General features: G+C 41.6%; 3 protein-coding genes across 5 annotated transcripts; 2 read left to right on the forward strand and 1 right to left on the reverse strand.

Annotated features, from left to right (window-relative positions):
- Positions 1 to 1,042: 1,042 nt before the first annotated feature.
- On the forward strand, positions 1,043 to 2,693 carry LOC6525974 (vitellogenin-1). Its single transcript, XM_002101757.3, has 2 exons — positions 1,043 to 1,337; positions 1,402 to 2,693. The coding sequence occupies exons 1-2, from the start codon at positions 1,118 to 1,120 to the stop codon at positions 2,499 to 2,501; spliced, it is 1,320 nt and encodes a 439-aa protein (XP_002101793.1). The 5' UTR covers positions 1,043 to 1,117; the 3' UTR covers positions 2,502 to 2,693.
- A 73-nt stretch (positions 2,694 to 2,766) lies between these two features.
- On the reverse strand, positions 2,767 to 17,959 carry LOC6525975. 3 transcript variants are annotated; one of them, XM_039377469.2, is made up of 6 exons: positions 17,247 to 17,958; positions 8,330 to 8,466; positions 7,754 to 8,248; positions 7,519 to 7,648; positions 6,852 to 7,001; positions 2,767 to 4,889 (listed from the first exon to the last, which is right to left on the reverse strand). In XM_039377469.2, the coding sequence occupies exons 1-6, from the start codon at positions 17,308 to 17,310 to the stop codon at positions 4,492 to 4,494; spliced, it is 1,374 nt and encodes a 457-aa protein (XP_039233403.1). In that variant the 5' UTR covers positions 17,311 to 17,958; the 3' UTR covers positions 2,767 to 4,491. The 3 variants fall into 3 exon arrangements, with proteins under 3 accessions (XP_039233403.1, XP_039233405.1, XP_039233404.1); XM_039377471.2 differs by lacking the exon at positions 6,852 to 7,001 and having other exon boundaries at positions 2,767 to 4,825; positions 17,247 to 17,959; XM_039377470.2 differs by lacking the exon at positions 6,852 to 7,001 and having other exon boundaries at positions 17,247 to 17,959.
- On the forward strand, positions 8,792 to 10,185 carry LOC6525976 (putative gustatory receptor 9a). Its single transcript, XM_002101759.2, has 3 exons — positions 8,792 to 9,598; positions 9,659 to 9,811; positions 9,882 to 10,185. The coding sequence occupies exons 1-3, from the start codon at positions 8,792 to 8,794 to the stop codon at positions 9,945 to 9,947; spliced, it is 1,026 nt and encodes a 341-aa protein (XP_002101795.1). The 3' UTR covers positions 9,948 to 10,185.
- Positions 17,960 to 18,898: the final 939 nt, after the last annotated feature.

The raw sequence follows: 18,898 nt of genomic DNA on the forward strand, positions 1-18,898 counted from the left end.
CTTTTTTTCTCAAGTATCCATCAGTTGGTAATGGGAAACTTCTTTAACCAGCGCTTTCATAACATAAACAAAAGGTGTTCTAGCCATAAAGGGGGCGTGGCAGGGGGGGAGGGGCACGACTTGAACTCATGCTCAGGTCAAGATAAAGTTTTTGTTTATAACAAATACTTAGCAGTTTTGTGCACTTTTTGAAACTTACTCAAGTGTTTACTATAAGAATTTTCTTGTTTATTCAATGAGTTACGCAGAAATGCGTTATAAAATGAAAGGAGAGATTACGTACATATTATATTTTATATAAATATGGATTCCTTTTCAATAAATCAGTAACACTCTGATCAAAATTATATATTATACACAAAATCCCGGATATTGTACTCATGCCTCCTTGCAAAACGTGCCCTCCTGCCATTAATTTCTAAAGTCCATAATAGAATATAAACCTATATGCACGCTTTTACTATCTTGCCTTGGAAACTACAAACATTCCATGCTTTCCGTATTCCGTATCAATGGCAAAAATCTGGAATCAATGAACTGTCTCGGCCTTGAATTGAAAATGGAAAATTATGGACTTTCAAGTAGGCAAAAGAAAAGTGCCAAATACATCAAATATACATATGTGTATATTTATAAACAAAAAAATGCATTAATATTTTTATAAATTATCCAACTAATGTCAATATTTGATCTATTTTATATGCATTTTTTGAACAAATCCGGTGCACAACTACAATGTTGCAATCAGCGGAGCCTACAAAGTGATTACAAATTAAAATAATCAGGCGGCAGCAGGTGCTGCTAAGTCATCAGTGGGGTCAGCTATAGGTAGGCCCCGTGCCTATTTTGTATATACACTTTATTCCGCAACCGATAGCATATAGCATATAGCATATACCTACCTACTCATCCGATTCCCAGGCAGCCCAAAAACCCTTACTCAGCACAAGTGGTTTGATTAAAGCCTGAGCCAGCGAAAAGAGAGTCGGAAAATGGGAAATCGCTCAGCGTAAATTGTGGTATATATACCACCAACATTGGATTTGGAAAGCCAGTTCAACTCGCTCAGTGTTGAAGTCGCATCCCCAGGACCGAATCCCAAAACCGAATCCGAACCATGAACCCCATGAGAGTGCTGAGCCTTCTGGCTTGCCTGGCGGTCGCCGCCTTGGCCAAGCCCAATGGCCGTATGGACAACTCCGTCAACCAGGCTCTGAAGCCATCGCAGTGGCTCTCCGGTTCCCAGCTGGAGGCCATTCCCGCCGTCGATGATTTCACCATTGAGCGTCTGGAGAACATGAACCTGGAGCGTGGCGCCGAGCTGCTGCAGCAAGTCTGTAAGTAATCCTAGACTTCGATGAAAAAGAAACTATTGAAAATAATATTGAACATCCTTTGTAGACCACCTGTCGCAGATCCACCACAACGTTGAGCCCAACTATGTGCCCAGCGGCATCCAGGCCTATGTGCCCAAGCCCAATGGCGACAAGACCGTTGCCCCCCTGAACGAGATGATCCAGCGCCTGAAGCAGAAGCAGAACTTTGGCGAGGATGAGGTGACCATCATTGTGACCGGACTGCCCCAGACCACCGAGACCGTGAAGAAGGCGACCAAGAAGCTGGTGCAGGCCTACATGCAGCGCTACAATCTGCAACAGCAGCGCCAGCAGGGCAAGAATGGCAACCAGGACTACCAGGATCAGAGCAACGAGCAGAGGAAGAACCAGAGGACCAGCAGCGAGGAGGACTCCAGCGAGGAGGTTAAGAACGCCAGGACCCAGAGCGGTGACATCATCGTGATCGATTTGGGCTCCAAGCTGAACACCTACCAGCGTTATGCCATGCTCGACATCGAGAAGACCGGCGCCAAGCTCGGCAAGTGGATCGTCCAGATGATCAACGAATTGGACATGCCCTTCGATACCATTCACCTGATTGGCCAGAATGTGGGTGCCCATGTTGCCGGTGCCGCTGCCCAGGAATTCACCCGTCTCACCGGACACAAGCTGCGCCGTGTCACCGGTCTGGACCCCTCCAAGATCGTGGCCAAGAGCAAGAACACCCTGACCGGTCTGGCTCGCGGTGATGCCGAATTCGTTGACGCCATCCACACCTCCGTCTACGGCATGGGCACTCCCATCCGTTCCGGTGATGTTGACTTCTATCCCAATGGACCTGCCGCCGGTGTTCCCGGTGCCAGCAACGTGGTTGAGGCCTCCATGCGTGCCACCCGCTACTTTGCCGAGTCCGTGCGTCCCGGAAACGAGAGGAGCTTCCCCGCCGTGCCCGCCAACTCCCTGCAGCAGTACAAGCAGAACGATGGTTTCGGCAAGCGCGCCTACATGGGCATCGATACCGCTCACGATCTCGAGGGTGACTACATCCTGCAGGTGAACCCCAAGTCTCCTTTCGGCCGCAACGCTCCCGCCCAGAAGCAGAGCAGCTACCACGGTGTCCACCAGGCGTGGAACACCAACCAGGACAGCAAGGACTACCAGTAAGGATGAGTTTGCTTACTCTGGACACTGGAATGGCAATTACCAACCAACAAATAACCACCCAACCACACACACACACACACTGTAGTCCCTAAGTTGAACCCATATTGGCCCTTTTCTTGAGATTACCTAATCATGTAACGAGCACATCGCGAAATTCAGCAAATAAACGCTCGATAAAGAGCTTAAAAATAATACTACATCTTAAATTATTTAAATCATTCTAAAAAGTTTGTAATAGTTCCAAAATCGCAAATAAGGATCGTAGTTTGGTTTTGTAAACTTAGATTTATTTTATTGTTGTCGGTGTTTTTGGGGTGTTGAGCCCGAATCTTCTGCACTTATGTATGTCTTAGGCTCAGATTAGAAAATAATTTGTTTAGGATAATTTTGGGGGCGATTTTGCTCACGGGAGGCTGACGCTATAACAATAATGCTCAACCTGAAGCGATAACAATTAGAAATACAGCCAAGAGTTTAGGATCAGGGCTTAGGCGAGAGACATTTGCTTATTTAACTTCGTTCTATTTATATAGGACTTTTCCACCTGCTGATTTGTAGTTTCAATCTTCGCTTAGTTAAGTGCACATTCCGAATTGTTAGAAATATTATTACTATATACTTGTTTGTAGCTCTAGCAGATCAATGCAAAATATGGTTGGAACCAAAGAGTTAGGGCCAAGTTGGGCCCCAAAAAAATTGGTAAAAGCGCAGGCCAAAGTGTCTTAAATATTAACTACAGTCTTTCTTAAGATACCCACTTGCTATCTTTATGTACACATCTTTATTCACACATTTTGTGATCATTCTCTAAATATATGTATATTTTTTGCTTCGGTATATTCACAATATTCGCTTGTTTAAAATTAGTTTTGATTTATGTATCTTTTATAACAATTTCATTGTTTAGATTTTGTTTTCTGTGAGTGGAAGCAATTTTTATTTTCATTTCATTGAATATTTGGTTTTTCAGCTACTTTAAGTACGTTAATAAATATTCCTATATCATATCATAATCAATTTATTTAGCTTTGAGGCCGAACTAAAGCACAAGGCATGCCGTTTGCCGTTTGCCGTTTAATTAAAATGTTTATCAAACGTTTTTTCACGGTTTTAAATATATATTTATGTATCTATATATAGATCTTTTGGTGCGCTCTACAGTGCAAAATATTTGCTCAATTATAAAATTGTTTCACAGTTTGTTAAATCTTTACAACATAACCAGAACAAGGACAAGTTGGAACGACTATAGTCCGTTTAATATCTGGACTATCAGAGATCTGTTACAATCGACTAATTGTTAAATTGATTTCATTTTAATTAATAAACCAGTTACTAGTAGAGAAAAGCATTAGTTTGGGGCTAACAGACAAACGGACTAGCTATAAGGACATTTATTTTGATTAGTACTTGGTAACAGATCTCGTTTGGGAGATTTTTTTGGCTCTAAGCTAACTTGTCCGCTAAATTCTGTCGTCTATATCTGGATCTGAATAATCCAGTAGGCGTAACTCAGATGGCGTGTGTAACTAGACAAAATATAATATGGCCTTTTTGGCTACGAGCTTCAGCAAATTCATGATGGTTAATAGCTGGGTTTTGGTGTTTCGTGTGCTTTATGGTAAATCCTAACAATGTTCGTTCAATTGAGTTTGTATCACAGCAATATATTTGTTTTGGTTTATATTTAAATATTTATAATACGTGTATATATACGGGGCATAAAAGCAATGCAATGAGCTTTAAATCAAAATCTCTGGCGGTTTGTAGCGTTTTTTTTTGGTATTTGGTATTTCATAGTTTAAGCTTGGACAGGAAACCGAAATGAAAACGAAACTTTCGATCGATAAGCTCTCTCACTTTCTATATCTATATCTATGTGTATGGTGTATGGTGTGATGTGGTGTGGTGGTGTGTTGGTGGATCCTAGCTATCCGATCAAGCCGCAATGCAACAACCTAGGTGAACAGTGTTTGTACTCAAATACGTCTCAAATACGCTTGATGGTGGGTCCGGTGAAGAAGACGGAAACTTTGCGCTTGAACCGCTCCATGGTGGGTTCGTGCTCCTCCTCGTAGTCGTCGTCATCATCGTCGTCCTGCCTGCGGTGGTGATGGTGATGGTGGTGGCTCTGGTTTTGATGGCGGTGGTGCTGCGGTGGCAAATGCAAACGCGGCGGCGGTGGCGTTCGATGGTGCTGGCCAAAGATGATGGTGCGCGGAAATGGCATGGCCACATCGTCATCGTCATCCTCGCCAGCATCCTGATCGCCAGCACCACCGCCATGACCCTGGCCACCAGGCTCGGCTCCGCCGTCCGACTCGCTGAAACCGGGATTAAGTATTATGTTCGGTATGAGCTCAATGCTGTCCCAACCATCTTGCAGTTCTTTAAGTCAAATCGGAAAGTTTACAGATTATTGTTTTATAGATATGACATCGGAAGGAAGGAGAAGATAGAGAGCAGAAGAAGAAAGAGAGAGAGAGAAGAAAAAAACATTTATTAGGATTATTTTTGATAATTGTTCTCTACTTTACCTCTTTTGCTAGGGATTTTTGTATTGTTTGTCTTGGTATGTGTGTGTTTCGGGGTGTTAATTTTTTCTTATTTTTTTGAGTGTAGCTGTGCAACAGTTTAACACAAATATTTACAGGCGACGCTTCAGCCAAGTGACACTCGAAAAAAAGCGACACTTTAGCCCCCAAGCGTCGCACAGGGCGTATGCGTAATGCAAGCAACAACTTTGTCTCGCTAAATAAGTGTACCCACAGCAGTGTCCAAAATAATAGGTATTTCAATTGTACAATTTTTAAATGCATGTTTGCATCAAAATGAATGGAATTTATAAATAACTTGAATTACTGAATTAAAATTATTATGAAGTTACTTGTATTATTTGGAACACCGTTGCTTATGCGTATAGTATAGTGTTTTATATATGTTGTGTGTTTCTGTGTGTGTGTTTTTTTTTTTTGTGTGCATTTTCTATTGAAATCCAAGCTCGAGTGTTCTCAAAACAAAACCAAACAGCATTTCAACGGAATATTACATACAATCCACTCTTTTGGTTTTTTAAAACATTTAATTGTCGTGCTTTTACGGGTTTTATCGTTGCAAATGCAAATAACACAATAATATTTGGTAAAGTACATACACGGTTACAACATTGATAAAGCATTTTCATTGGTCTAGGCATTTTACAATATTCATTCAGTAAAATGTTGCGGCTTTTCCTTTTGGCATCTAAAGCTTAAAATTGGTTTAGACCTCTAGGCGGTTTTTAGTTTGATTTGGTATTCTTTGATTGACTTTTGGCTACACGTGCAGGCTATCACAGTTTAAGTGCTTAAAGCTTCTTATATTCTTGGTCTAGAAATGGATTTGGATTTTGTTGATTTTAGAGGAAATTACAGCTTTCATTACTTAAGGCTAGGCTCTATTTAAAAGAGTTTGGATTGAATAAATGTGGGAAAATACATACAAGAAACTTAACCTGCGGCGCTAAATAATTTTCGATTGCAATGAGAACTAGAAATTCACAATTTAATTAAGCAACTTGGATTTAAATATTTATATTGTATTATAGCTGTACTACTCTTACTATAATCTAATGAAAATATAACCTAAATTATTGGACCTACTCGATTTACTATGAGCAAATTATCAACCCAAATTGGCTAATATTAAATTGCTTTGAATCAACATTTGATTTGTCTGCAGAGATTTTCATGGCAAATACATTTATGTATGCATTTCACAATGTAATTATATTTACAGGTCACAGGAGCCATTTGTACACACATATATTGCGTTTAGTATACTTGTACGATAAAAGGGGACTTAAATATAATACATAATAGTGTATAACAACATCCAACGGCAAAAGCAAACATTTTGCGTCCGGCTGGCAAACATAAAAACTAAATGCGGTTAAACACAACGTTTGGATATTAATTATTAACAACAATAGCAGCGGCAACAACAACAGCTATGTAGCATTAACGACAACAACAACAACGACACCAATAACATTAAAATATAGCCATAACAAAACTGAACAATGCAATAAAAATGAACGTGTGAATTTAACACAACCAATGGAACTGAAAAACAAGCCAAATGGTAACTGAAAATGAAATATCTTATAGTTATGTAAAAGAGGCGCAAATAAATGAAATAACAGGTGAATTGTTGCTCATTATCTCGGGGATTGTTTTGCTGTACTGTACTGTACTAGTTCTTTTTTTTTTTTTAATGGGGGATATATAGTACGAGTATATAGATAGACTCTGGAGTTGGAGCTGGACTGATTTTGAAGCTAAAGCTGGAGTTGATCGACTTAGTCTGTACCCATTTGCGCCGACTGATAGCACTCCTTGGAGAGCACAATGCAGAGTCCGATCGCTAATATCACAAGGGTTCCGAGCACTATGCTGACGGCCACTATCCAAATGCGTGGATCGAAATTGTCTAGGTCGGGTTTTATAAGGCGTATGAGATCTGACAGAGACAGAGACACACCAACCGGAAAGAGCGAGGGAGAGAGAGAGAGCGAGAGAGTGGGAGAGAGAGAGAGGGAAGAGAGATATAGATGGACAACGAAAATTACCAAAAATACAAATCGAATGTAAGTACTAAACAATGAGCTATACGTTTACACTTGTTTCTGGTTTCTTTTTTGTAAATAATGCTGGCTACCAATCAAGATACTAAAATTGGGCCAACGGATAGGATGGCAAGCGGTTTAAACATTATATCTGTACTGTATTCCAAATGCAATCCCATCCGCTGGTACTTAATATATAGATGTTGACACCAATTGGAAATTAGAAATGATCAACTACCGTTTAGAATTACAGTTTACACATTTAAAGTAGAATATCAAAGTTGTACGAAAATAGTAGTCATAATCAACATAGTCTAGCCTGGATTGAACCTAGCCTAGCCTAGCCTAATGGAGCCTAAGATCTCTAGGATTCGAATGCGCAATCAAGCTGGCAGTGCCCGCAGTACTCACCCTCCTCCTTGGTCTCCGGCAGCGTGGTCACATTGGTGGTGACCACCTCGCCGCTGCCCAGTTCGTTGTTGGCCCATATCCGAAACTCATAGGTGGTGTTGGGTGCCAGGCGATAGACCTCCATTTGGCGCTATAAGAAGTTCAATTAGATTAAACTTAAATTGCGAAACAGATTCCACATCCTAGTTAAATATCTAAAAAGCTTTCGATGAAGATAGGTATCGTAGATACTCACCACATTGAAGGCTATGTTGATGGGATCCATTCTGCTCCAGGCGTGCTCGAAACTGGCATTCGCCGGCGGCGTCTTGTAGGAGACGTTGCGATACTCCGCCGTAAAGCTGCGCACCGGATAGCCACCGGATTGGGTCTTATTGAAGCGCCAAATGAGGAAGCCCAGTATGGTGGAGGCCTTAAAGTACAGCTGCGACACTGGGCCCGGAACGGTGCGTACGATGAGCTTGGTTCGCTGGTGGGCGAGGTACTCCACTTCCTCCTCCATTTCGACTTCCTGCTGGACAGCCCCCGTTTCCTTGGGGGATACGGTTTCCCCTTGGCCACCATCCTCATCCTCCAGTGGCCGCGTTGCCTTCTCCTTCTGATTTTGCAGTGAGGTAGTTGCTGATGTTGCTGCTGTTGCTGTTGTCGTTGGGCGTGGCACTGACGCGAAGCACACGTAGATTCCCGCATCGGTGGTGCTCACATTTCGCAGTACCAGAACACGGCCAGTCTTTGGGGAGTCATCATAATTCGGGTATTTATCTCAGATATATTTCATTTTTTTAAAGGAGAGAAATCCCCATTTATTTACCTGAACTATCGTGCTGTTGTTGCCGTGCTCTTTCACCCACATTATATTTCCCTGGGCAATGCACGGTATGCTCACATTGCCGCCCTTGTCCGTCGCGTATTCGTTGTACTTGATCGTCGAGCTGAGTACCGTGAGCACTGCAAATGGTTTCATAATGATATGCAAATTAGCTTTCAGTTTATGGTGTTTCAATCAATAAATATTATGCACATAAAGGTTTAAGCGCATTAAAACCAAAAATATCCCAATATTTATCCTTTAAATCTGTTGAAGCTCGATTGGCTAAGTTAAGAGACTACTTTCAAGCCATCGGGGTCACCAAGTATTGGCGCTTCCCGCCCCCCGATAAACTTAACCCAATTGCGCGCCCGATACGATCTCGTAGCACTTGCATTTTGATTAATTGAACGATAGATAGTCTAGTGGCTCTGTGGAAACGTGGATCCCTCAGTTGGTAGCCCAATGTCGCTGTGGTTGGAACACTTTCTAACGGGCTATTTTCAGCTATGCGGACTGGTTTGCGGCTGGAGTGGCAGTCGCTTGGGCCGCCTGTTGGGCAGCACCATACTGGTGATAATATTGATCGAACTGGCCGGTGAAATAGAGACATACTTCACGGAAGAAACACCAGAAATTAAATCGATACCCTCGTATTTTGCAAAGGTCATCTTGGGCGTTAATATGGCCTACAAAATGATCCATGCATGGATTGCATTTTGGGCTCTGTTCGAGTGTCGCCGCCTTCGCCATTTGATGGACGAACTGCCTCCGGTGAAGGCCACACCCTTTATATATAGGCATTTAATCCTGGAAATCACACTATTCGCTTGTAATGCATTTCTCGTCGTATCGGAGTACAACATTCGTGGCATCTATTTGGAGAATCTGCGATATGCCTATAGTCTTCAGGCAGTTCGGGCTCGCTATTTACAAATGACACTGCTGGTGGATCGTTTGGATGGCCAGCTGGAGCAGCTGCATCACCGGGTGATATCCGGTTCATCGGATTACAAAACTCTGAGATTGGACTATGCCCATTTGGCGAAAGTGACGCGTTCGTTGTCGCATCTATTTGGACTCTCGCTGCTGCTGCTGAATGTCCTTTGTTTGGGCGACTGGATCATCGTTTGCAATGTTTACTTCATGGTGGCATATCTGCAGGTATTTCCCGCCACCATTTTCATCTTTGGCCAGACCATGTTCGTCGTGTTCCCCACCCTCGTCAAGATCTGGAGCATCTGCGCCGCCTCTCATCGTTATGTGTCCAAGGTGGGCTATCCTGACTTCAACTACTTTCTAAGACTTTAACTGACACCAATAACATTGCAGTCCAAACGCCTGCAACAGCAACTGAATGATCTGCCAGGACAAACGCCCTTGGAAAGAAGTCAAATCGAGGGATTTGCCCTGCAAATCATGCAGGATCCCATACAGATCGATATCTGCGGCATTTATCACCTGAATCTGCAGACTCTGGCGGGGGTATACAAATAGATTTCGACTTTCTACACATACTTCATACTTCTCATATACAAATACCCAACTTATACAGATGTTCTTCTTCATTCTGGAGGCCCTGGTAATATTCCTGCAGTTCGTGTCCCTCGTGCGAACATAGGCCACGGACTAATAAATCATGGGGACTGGGTCATATATCGGGGTCGGAGGTCGGAGGTCAGAGCGGTGGGAACATGCAACATGATTTGCTTGCCAAAAGGAACAACAACAGGAAACAAGAAAACAGCGAACGGCAAAGGCTGGGGCACAAAAAAATTCTTCAATTTAACGTTGTTGTATTTCTGCATGCAGAAAATGCTGAAAATGTTGCTGCGACACGCGAAGGTCATACACACACACTACTTACACTACTTACATATTTATGACGCTGCCCGTTTCCGCTTCTTCTTCTTCTTCGCATTCACGTTCGACAGGAAACAAGAACAAAAAAAAACAAAGCCAGTAGAAAGAACAACAACAATAAACGCCATTGGCAACGTCATTGCTCATATTTTATTTCTGGCTTTCAAAAGTCACCTAGAAACATGAATTAAGAAATGGTTAAGCGTCGAATTTCAGCGAATTGAGATGTGCGACTATTACAGGGTACTGTAAGGTACAGGGTATAAAATCCAAAATATACATGATTTACCAGTCTCTCAATTATCTAAAAGCCTGAACTTTCAAATTACACATTCCTGCTGAGATTGTCATGAGTGGTTCACTCAACATGGATTAAACTTGTATAGCTATACAATTATAGTATATATATTCGTTATCTGTGCGCGAGATGTATCTGAAAAGTTTGCCACTACACGAACGTAATAAGATTGCTTTTTTAAAGTTGGCCATTTCTCGCGGGTAAGTAAGAAACCGAACACAAGGCAAACAAACATTTACCAAAACACACATATCCACATATACGAAGCAATTTTAAGTTCAACCTTGTCCAAGTTGGGGGCAGATGTAAGTCAGTCAGTCATCCATAATGTTGATAAAGTTTCGCACAAGCCAAAAATGGCCATAATAAGTTTGCACTGCCTGGCAGGAAACTACTACCACTGGCAGGGGGTAACTACACATACTACACATACTTTTGTTGCTTGGGAGCTGAAAAACAAAAGTTGGCCCATGTGGGGTTATGTAAGGAGCAAGCTGCTTGCCGAAAAGTATGCAACACCCCCTGGAAAATCCACCCACAGCACCACCATCATCATCATCATCATCCTTTGCTGACGTCAGTTAATTGATTTCAACACGAATTCAATGGGGACGCCTAAATTTACACGCAGAGAAAGTATCGAAACATCATAAAACTAGTAGACATTGGAGAGATATTGGTACTTAAGCAAAACACCGCTAAAATTACAAAGCTACCACTAATATCTATCTTAATATCTATCTATAAACTGTTTAAGCATGTTTATTGCATATTTTGAATAGCTTAAGTTTATGCTCATTTTGCGCCAGTGCAAGGTCACTTAATCAGTCTGCTGTTCAATCATTCACTTTTGTCGATGGGCGAACCATCAATTGTCGAGCGATTTAATTAGGGCGCCCCAGGGCTTTTCCGCCGTGACGCATTTTGGCCAGTTGCCTATTTTTAGGAGCGGTTTGCATTGATTTTGCCATAAACACAGGCCAACCAAGAGGAGCCACCCGGAGCCACAAAAACCACAGTAAAACCAAAAGCACCCAAAACAAAAACCACTTGGCGATAAAAGTAACCCAATCCCAATCCGCCGCCCATCAAGGAGCAAAATTCAAGAGACAATGGCCAAAACAAGCATAAAGATCCGGGCAAATAAATCCGGAGACAGACGGGCGGGCGACACCTTTTGTTTATTAACCGGATGCGGAACCCCTAGTTACCAACTATTTACACCGACGACTGATTGGCTGGAATTTTCCCGGAAAAGTGCGGAAAATGAGGGGCGAAAATTAGTGGCTGGTTAGTTAGAAAGCTGAAAAAGCAACAGCGAATGCAACTGTGCAAATGCAATAAAATAAAAATGTTTGCCAATTGGTTGAACAACACGGTGAGAAGTGAAGGACTTGTGATGGTTTTCCTCCGCCCCGATCCTCTGGTTTTTCCTCGCCTTCCCCCTACTGTTTCCCTTTTCGTTTTTCCTTTTTTCCCCCATTTATTTATATTCCCACGATGGCCACCCCAAAAAGCAACCGCAACAGCACTTTGGCACGCTTTCCATGGAATTGCGCTTTTCTGTAATTAATTATTTAAGCACTCGGCTCGATTTGTGCCAAACTAGGGAGACGTTTATGCACAGTAATGAACCCTTGCATCGGACGGCCTTACATCAGCCTTAATTTTCTTCTTGTTAAGTCATTAAAAGTATGACTTGTAATTATCATTGTTACTTGAATTTTAATAAGACTTTAAATAGCTTCAAATAAGCATACTAATATCTACCTCTACTTTCTATTTTTGCCTGAACTTAACCCGTATTTTCTCCCCCTTTTTTTGCAACACGTTTTTCCCTTAATGCGGCCATTTTACATAATTTGCGCTCCCAACTACATGTATCCTGCATCCTTCCTACACGTGCCATATCCTCGGATATGCCCCTCAGATCGGCGATTGAAGCAACAAGCGGCGAAATAAACTTTTGCTGATGGCACCCAGCTGGGATATCGAAACAGAATGGCCACAAATGGAAGAGTTCAAGGGTCGCCGGAGGGGCGAAACTTTTCAAGCATCAACTTGATTATCTGTGCAAGTCGAGCTGAAGTCGAGTCCTTTGAAATGTATCCACCAACCAGGTTTGTTTTTCGCCTTTTGAATTCAAATTTAAAAGTCAAAAAGGGCAACTTCAAAGGGCAGAAAATCACGCGCGCATTCATCAAAAGCAGTAAATTTATTTATTTAAACGGATTTCTTGTAATTGCACATTAAATTTTCCATCTCAATTAACAGGGCATTTAAAATGTTATTTAATATTTACGTTTGTACCAATTCCATTTAATATTAATATAAATATATGTTAAAAAGATAAAAGAGATGCAATTCTCAATCAACTATTGTTATATTTCCTAATATCTAGTTTGTAACAAGTATTTAATTTTAATAAAATATACGTTAAAAAGATAAAAGAGATGCAATTCTCAATTAACTATTGTTATATTCCCCAATATTTAGTTTGTCGTTATTAGTTTCCTTGTTCGGTTTGCATGTTAAAGAAACATTGTGCAATCCAATTGTAAATTATTTAATACAGGTGAATAATGGATTTCTTTCACAACGGGTAATGAAGAGTGCCAGCAATCGGGTCCTGCAAAATGCCATCCTGAGAGTCCTGGCAACTTGACTACGTCAGTTTTTAGTGGAATTGCGTGTTGCAATATTTATGACTCCCACAGTGAGTGCCGATTGCAATTCCTGTCGCCGGCGAAAGCCCCAAAAACCCACTTCAAGATCCCTCAACACATGAGCCAAAGCAAACAACAACATTTTGTGTGGCAATACAGAGAACAAATTTGGCAAGTAACTTAATTCCTTTTTCGAAGAAAAAACAATATCATTCTTACGTTAGTTGATCCTTGTCAACTAACAAAGTCAAGTTCATTGCTCGAAACAAAACTAATTTGAATGTACAATGCACAGTCAGTAAAGCAGCACACGTATAAATGGGTAATTTAGCTAATATATTTCGAAAGGATTTGGTTTTCGCACATTCCAATAGTCGTTAATCTTGTTCTCGGTGCATTTATACGACAGCCCTGACATTTTTATGGCGCTTAATAATGCATTTGGCTTAGAGCGACCACAGAATGTCCATCGCATCGATTCCTGCACAGACAACAAATACGGGGCACAAAAGGGGCAATATGGCAGAAATAGAGAAGTGGACAAAATGCAGTTTAAGCCACAGGACCATTAAATTGGAATTTCATAAAGCTTTCAGACATAAGTGCGCACAGCAGGGGTTAAGCATTCGGGCATCGGGGGTTAAGAATGGGGGGCACAAGTGTCAGCAGCAGCTGTTGCCCTCAAGAGCAGACTATGCGATTATTCTGCTGGCACAACAAAATACATAGTTAAATATATGGCACAATATATGGCTTGAAAGCAAATGACAAAGAAAACAAAGGGGGAAATGTGCAGGCAATCAATAATGATAAATTTGTTTTAAAAGAATTGAAGTCCAATGCTGTAAGATGCCACAGTAAATTATTGCGTACTTTATGAGTATCGGCCATTTGCAATTAAGTTCTTTTTCAATAATACCAAAAACTCCATTAGCTATAACTATCTTTTCAATAGTTTTCTTTCGAAGGACTGCAATTTTTGTTGGCCAGCTGTTGGTAAAATTTGATGCTTAAAACCACTGAACTGAGATGCAATTCTAAAGACTTAACATTCCAGTGAATACCTTTAAGAGGTGTGCACTGAAATATTCAAATATTTCCTTGGACATGGGATTCTTGAATGGTCAAAGTGAAATGCCATTTTCCATGGCCAAAATGCCACGAATGCGGCAAAATCAAACGACAGAAACAACCGAAAGGCAGACACTTGAATGCGGGGAGGAAGGCGACAAAACCTGAACAAAAGAGTCATTCAATGCTCTTGTTTTCCCTCCCATTTTTACTTTTATTTCCAGATATATAGTATAGTATACGCTCTTGACCAAAAGCCGGGGAAAAGTCTAGGAGAAAAGGAGAAAAGCGGCGGAAAGTGGCGAAGACTGGCACAGCAATTCCCCGAGTCACTTTATTATTATTATTGCCCACAGGCAGAATTGCTGCACAGCAGCAGCAAACAAAATAAAATGCCAGAATTAATTAAAATTCATAATTAGTTGCATTTTGCATGCCAACGGGCCACGAGGTCACGACAAGAGCTAATCCAGCCCCTGGCTCAACTCGGCTTTCTTCACCCACAGCACAGTGGTCGAAAAGCGTGCGAAAATGGCAGAAATTTCAGAGGAAAGTTTGGAAATATCCAAGATTGAGATCGAATAAAATGCAGTGGAAAAGCAGACATAATTCAAACAATTGCAAGTATTACAAAAATAATTAGAAGCGAAAGCGCTTTTAAAGCAACTCCACACCACTGTGACCATTCCGTGGCAATTCTCATTTCGTACTTTATTTGCTTTGCAGGAGCAACCAGACAGCAGATGAAGGGTGAAATGATGGTTGGTAGGTGGCTGGGTGGCGAAGCACATGGGACGGGGAACAGGACCTTCTCCGTAATAATGTCCTCCGTCCAATGCCGACCCCGCCCACTTGTTGAAGTTGTTGCTGTTGTTGTTGTTGTTGTTGTTGCTGTTGTGGTGCCTGCCGTACTTCTGGTTCCATTTGGTTGGCATAATTGCAAAATGCACTTTTCGATTGCCTAATCCAAAGGATTTCATGTGCGAGCCTCGGTGTTTCTGCGAAGCAATTAAAATCGGGAGCAAACAAAAATAATCAAATATTGCTGCCCCCCTCCCTCTCGCTGGCCACTCGAATCAGCCAACAGAGCGGAAAATCAATGCATTGGAAAATTCAATTCACATACGCTCTATTAAAATAAGTGAAATGTTTGGGTGTGTGTGTATGTGTGTGGCACTCGTCCTTTTTGGCATTGACATTGAAAACCGAGTCCCCAACAAGCCACACTTTCATGGAGCCATTGTCTTTTCATACCCTTTAACGAAGAAGGGGTCTTTTGTTAAACTTACATAATATAGAACATTTCAATATTAATTTTATGTTAAATCCGCAACAATATTTTTGCACAAATCAAGTATTTGAAGTAGTAAGAATTCAGGTGTTAAATTAATAATTTACAATCTGAAAGTATAGTTTAGAGTTCAAAATTATCAAGGATAAATGCCAGCAGACGATGTTTTGTGTTGTTGCATACTCGTGGACATTTTTTACCAGACTTTTCAGAGCTGAATAGGATTTTGGGGTACCTCCCAAAAAAACTATGTTTTTTGGTAACTGCTGAATGCATTCATGAATATTACGAGCTTTATTTCGTCGCCAAAAATTCCGAAAAACGGTTGAAACTTTGGTCCAACTTTTGGGTTAGAGCATTCGCAGCAACTATGTTGCCCCAAAGTTGCTGCCCTTTGCAAATGGCAAATGGCAGATGGCACCTTGTGGCCCGGGTGGCAAGTGTCTAAAAATAGTGGCAAAGCCCTTGTTGCATGTGTTTCGCATGTTCTCGGTGGTGCAGAGTTGTTGTTGTCGAAGTGCTGAAACTGCAGTGTGTTGGCTCAACAAAAGTGGGAATTCAATTTTGATTGGAGGCAGCATACTTGGCGGCACGTCCTTGAATGCAGCTATCTACCAGACGATCTCCTTGGCTCGTTAATTTGGCAAAAAGTTTGCCAAATTGGTAGCCACACTTTGGCCAAACACACCAAACCGAAAATCCCCTTGAGAAAACCTCGACAATTAAGTGCAGAAAAATCAATTTGTCCAAATGAACAGCTGTGGACGTTTTGTCTTGGCAAACAGTAGCATCACTGTCTCAACGCAAAGCAAACATTTCCAGCAATGACGACTATTACCAATTAATGAGTTTGGCCAAGTCAACAGCCCCATCATTCTAATATTTTTATTGGTATTGCGAGTGCGGCATTAGGCTTTCAGTTTTCACTGTTGCAGTAACAATTCAAGGATTTATACGCAATTTGCATGCAAATCAAGTTGGCCAGGCCGTTCTGGTGGCCCACTAAATGGGCGGGGATTAATGGAGGGTCTGCGGGTGGGTTGGTCAGATTGAGACCAGGATTAGAGGACCTCCGACTGAGATTTATTATCCTGCGCGACTGTGGTTGGCTCAATCTGCACTCAGATTCATGGCACATAAACGGCAATTTAAACCACTGCGAAAGCAACCTAAATGAACCATTTGGAAAATGTCCTGATGCGCAGGATATAAACAATGTAGCTAATATAGTTAGAGCTCAATTAGTTTTGGTGCACACATGTAAATGTTTAGCCGGTGCACGAAAATAAATAAATAAAAACTACTTTTTAGCAGATTATCGTAATAATATATTTTTAAATGTGTTTAAACGCCCATTCCCAAGTCCTTAAACCTGTAAACATTAACAGTAAGCATTTCCCACAGCATTATTATTTCCATGTTTTTATAATTAAAGCTTATATCAGCAAGTTTTGGGTTTCAAGCCTAATTAAATAACTTGATACATAAATCAAATTTACCCAAATCACCCAAGCTTAATCTAAATTTGCACAACCCATCGGAAATGCGCCCACATAAGCCGCAATTTGTTATGCCCTCTGGCACACTGGAGCCCAACTGGAATCCAATTGGGTCAGCGGCCGTGCACAGGCTGTCCCCAGGCACTGGCTGTCCAACTGGACACGCATTAATCCCAATCGGACGGGCAATCGGGCCGCAGTGGGGGAGTTATGTAAAGTGTCAAGTGCTTACCTTGGGTGAAAAATAATAGATTAAACGATGACAACGTTAGCACGGAGCTGGAAGTGGACGACATGCTTCCATAGCACGCTTGAAGCACGCTTTACATAAGCCTCCTCTGCCTCCTCTTCCTCCTGTTCGCTTTATCACCCCCTTCCTTTTGGCCAAAGCCGGCTGCACAGCAATCAACAAAGGCACAGGCACAACAACGAAAACACACAACAAAAAAAAAGGAAAATCGAAATGAAAAATAAATAAAACTAATAAAAACAAAAAAGCAAACGGCGACGACGCGCCAAAAACAACAAACCAAAAGCAACAACAAACACGACGAAAAGTTCTTTTGCTGATTTCTCCTTTCTCCTATTTTATCCCCTCACATTTACAGTTACTCCTATCCTATCGCGTGCTTCTGCCTTGTTGTTGTTTTCTTTCAGCTCTCTTGCCACCTCTCTCGCTCTCGCTCTTCCTTCTTTCGCGACTCCTTTTGACGTAACTTCAAAGTGCGGCTGCTGATTTTTGGCAATTTTCGCAAACCGCGAATTCTCTCGAGTAATTTTAAGTAACTGTTTTACTACATCTATGAAACTTGAAAAAAAAAACACGCAGTATTTGTGGTTTAATTCAACTGCAGTTCGGTGTTCGGAGAGTTGTTGTTGATAACGGGACACTGGATTCGCTCGCCAACCGCCGCTCATGTACCGTTGCGTTCGAGTTGCGTCGCTCGACTGAAACAGAAACTGAAGCGCTTTCAATTCGGCTTCGTGCCAGGGACTCGGAAAATCGCCCGCCAGAACTTGGCCTTTGGCTATTTACGCGCCAGAACTGGCCATTTACTAGCTAAATGAAATATCCTTAAAGGGCGCTCGTAAGTATGCTACAGAAAGTGTTTAGCTTTCAAAAGATAATCGAAGTTATCCGCTTTTACTGCCGATATCTAAAATAAAGCTATATGAGTACCATAAATTCAAAGGGCAATTGGTCTCTCAAGGTTTCTAGAATTTATTATTTTTCAAAGAACTTGTATATCACAACGTATATGATACTATTCCAAAGACCTGAAATTTGCATATAAATAAAAGTACATATATAAAATTATGCAATTTTTTTTTAATTCACTGTAATGTTTTTTTTTAAGATTTGACGTTCATACACAATCACTTCACATTTTACTGGGAAGAAAGCTCAGTAGCGTATTATTTTAAGCAATAGATTTACAGTTCATTATTTAGCTATCTATTTCACTTTAATCAGCACTGACTGTCAATGGGTGCGAGCCATTGGTGACTACTGCTGCTGCTCCAAACCTCCCCCCGAAAATCCGACCCCCCTCCGCATGCACCGCGTGTTGTGCAACTCTGCCTGGAGCCGTCATCTGTAATTCACCTTGGCAGGCATGTGAGTGCGATGCACACACAGCCCTCCAATGCCACGCCCCCGCCGCCCCCAAAAGAACAGCTGTCAATGGTTGTTTACGGAGCAACAGAGACAGCTGTCACGCAGGAAACAGGGACAGCAGCAGAAGTTCGATGAACCCGCCAACTTGAAGTAAACATTATGTTAATTTACATACATAAAATTCATTTATATTTCGTCAAACTACATAAGTTAACAAAAAAAAGTATGACGGGATGTGCTATCCAGTTTTAATTTACAATCCAGTT

The sequence above is a fragment of the Drosophila yakuba genome, chromosome X (assembly GCF_016746365.2).
Source record: "Drosophila yakuba strain Tai18E2 chromosome X, Prin_Dyak_Tai18E2_2.1, whole genome shotgun sequence".
NCBI classification, from domain to species: Eukaryota; Metazoa; Arthropoda; class Insecta; order Diptera; family Drosophilidae; genus Drosophila; species Drosophila yakuba.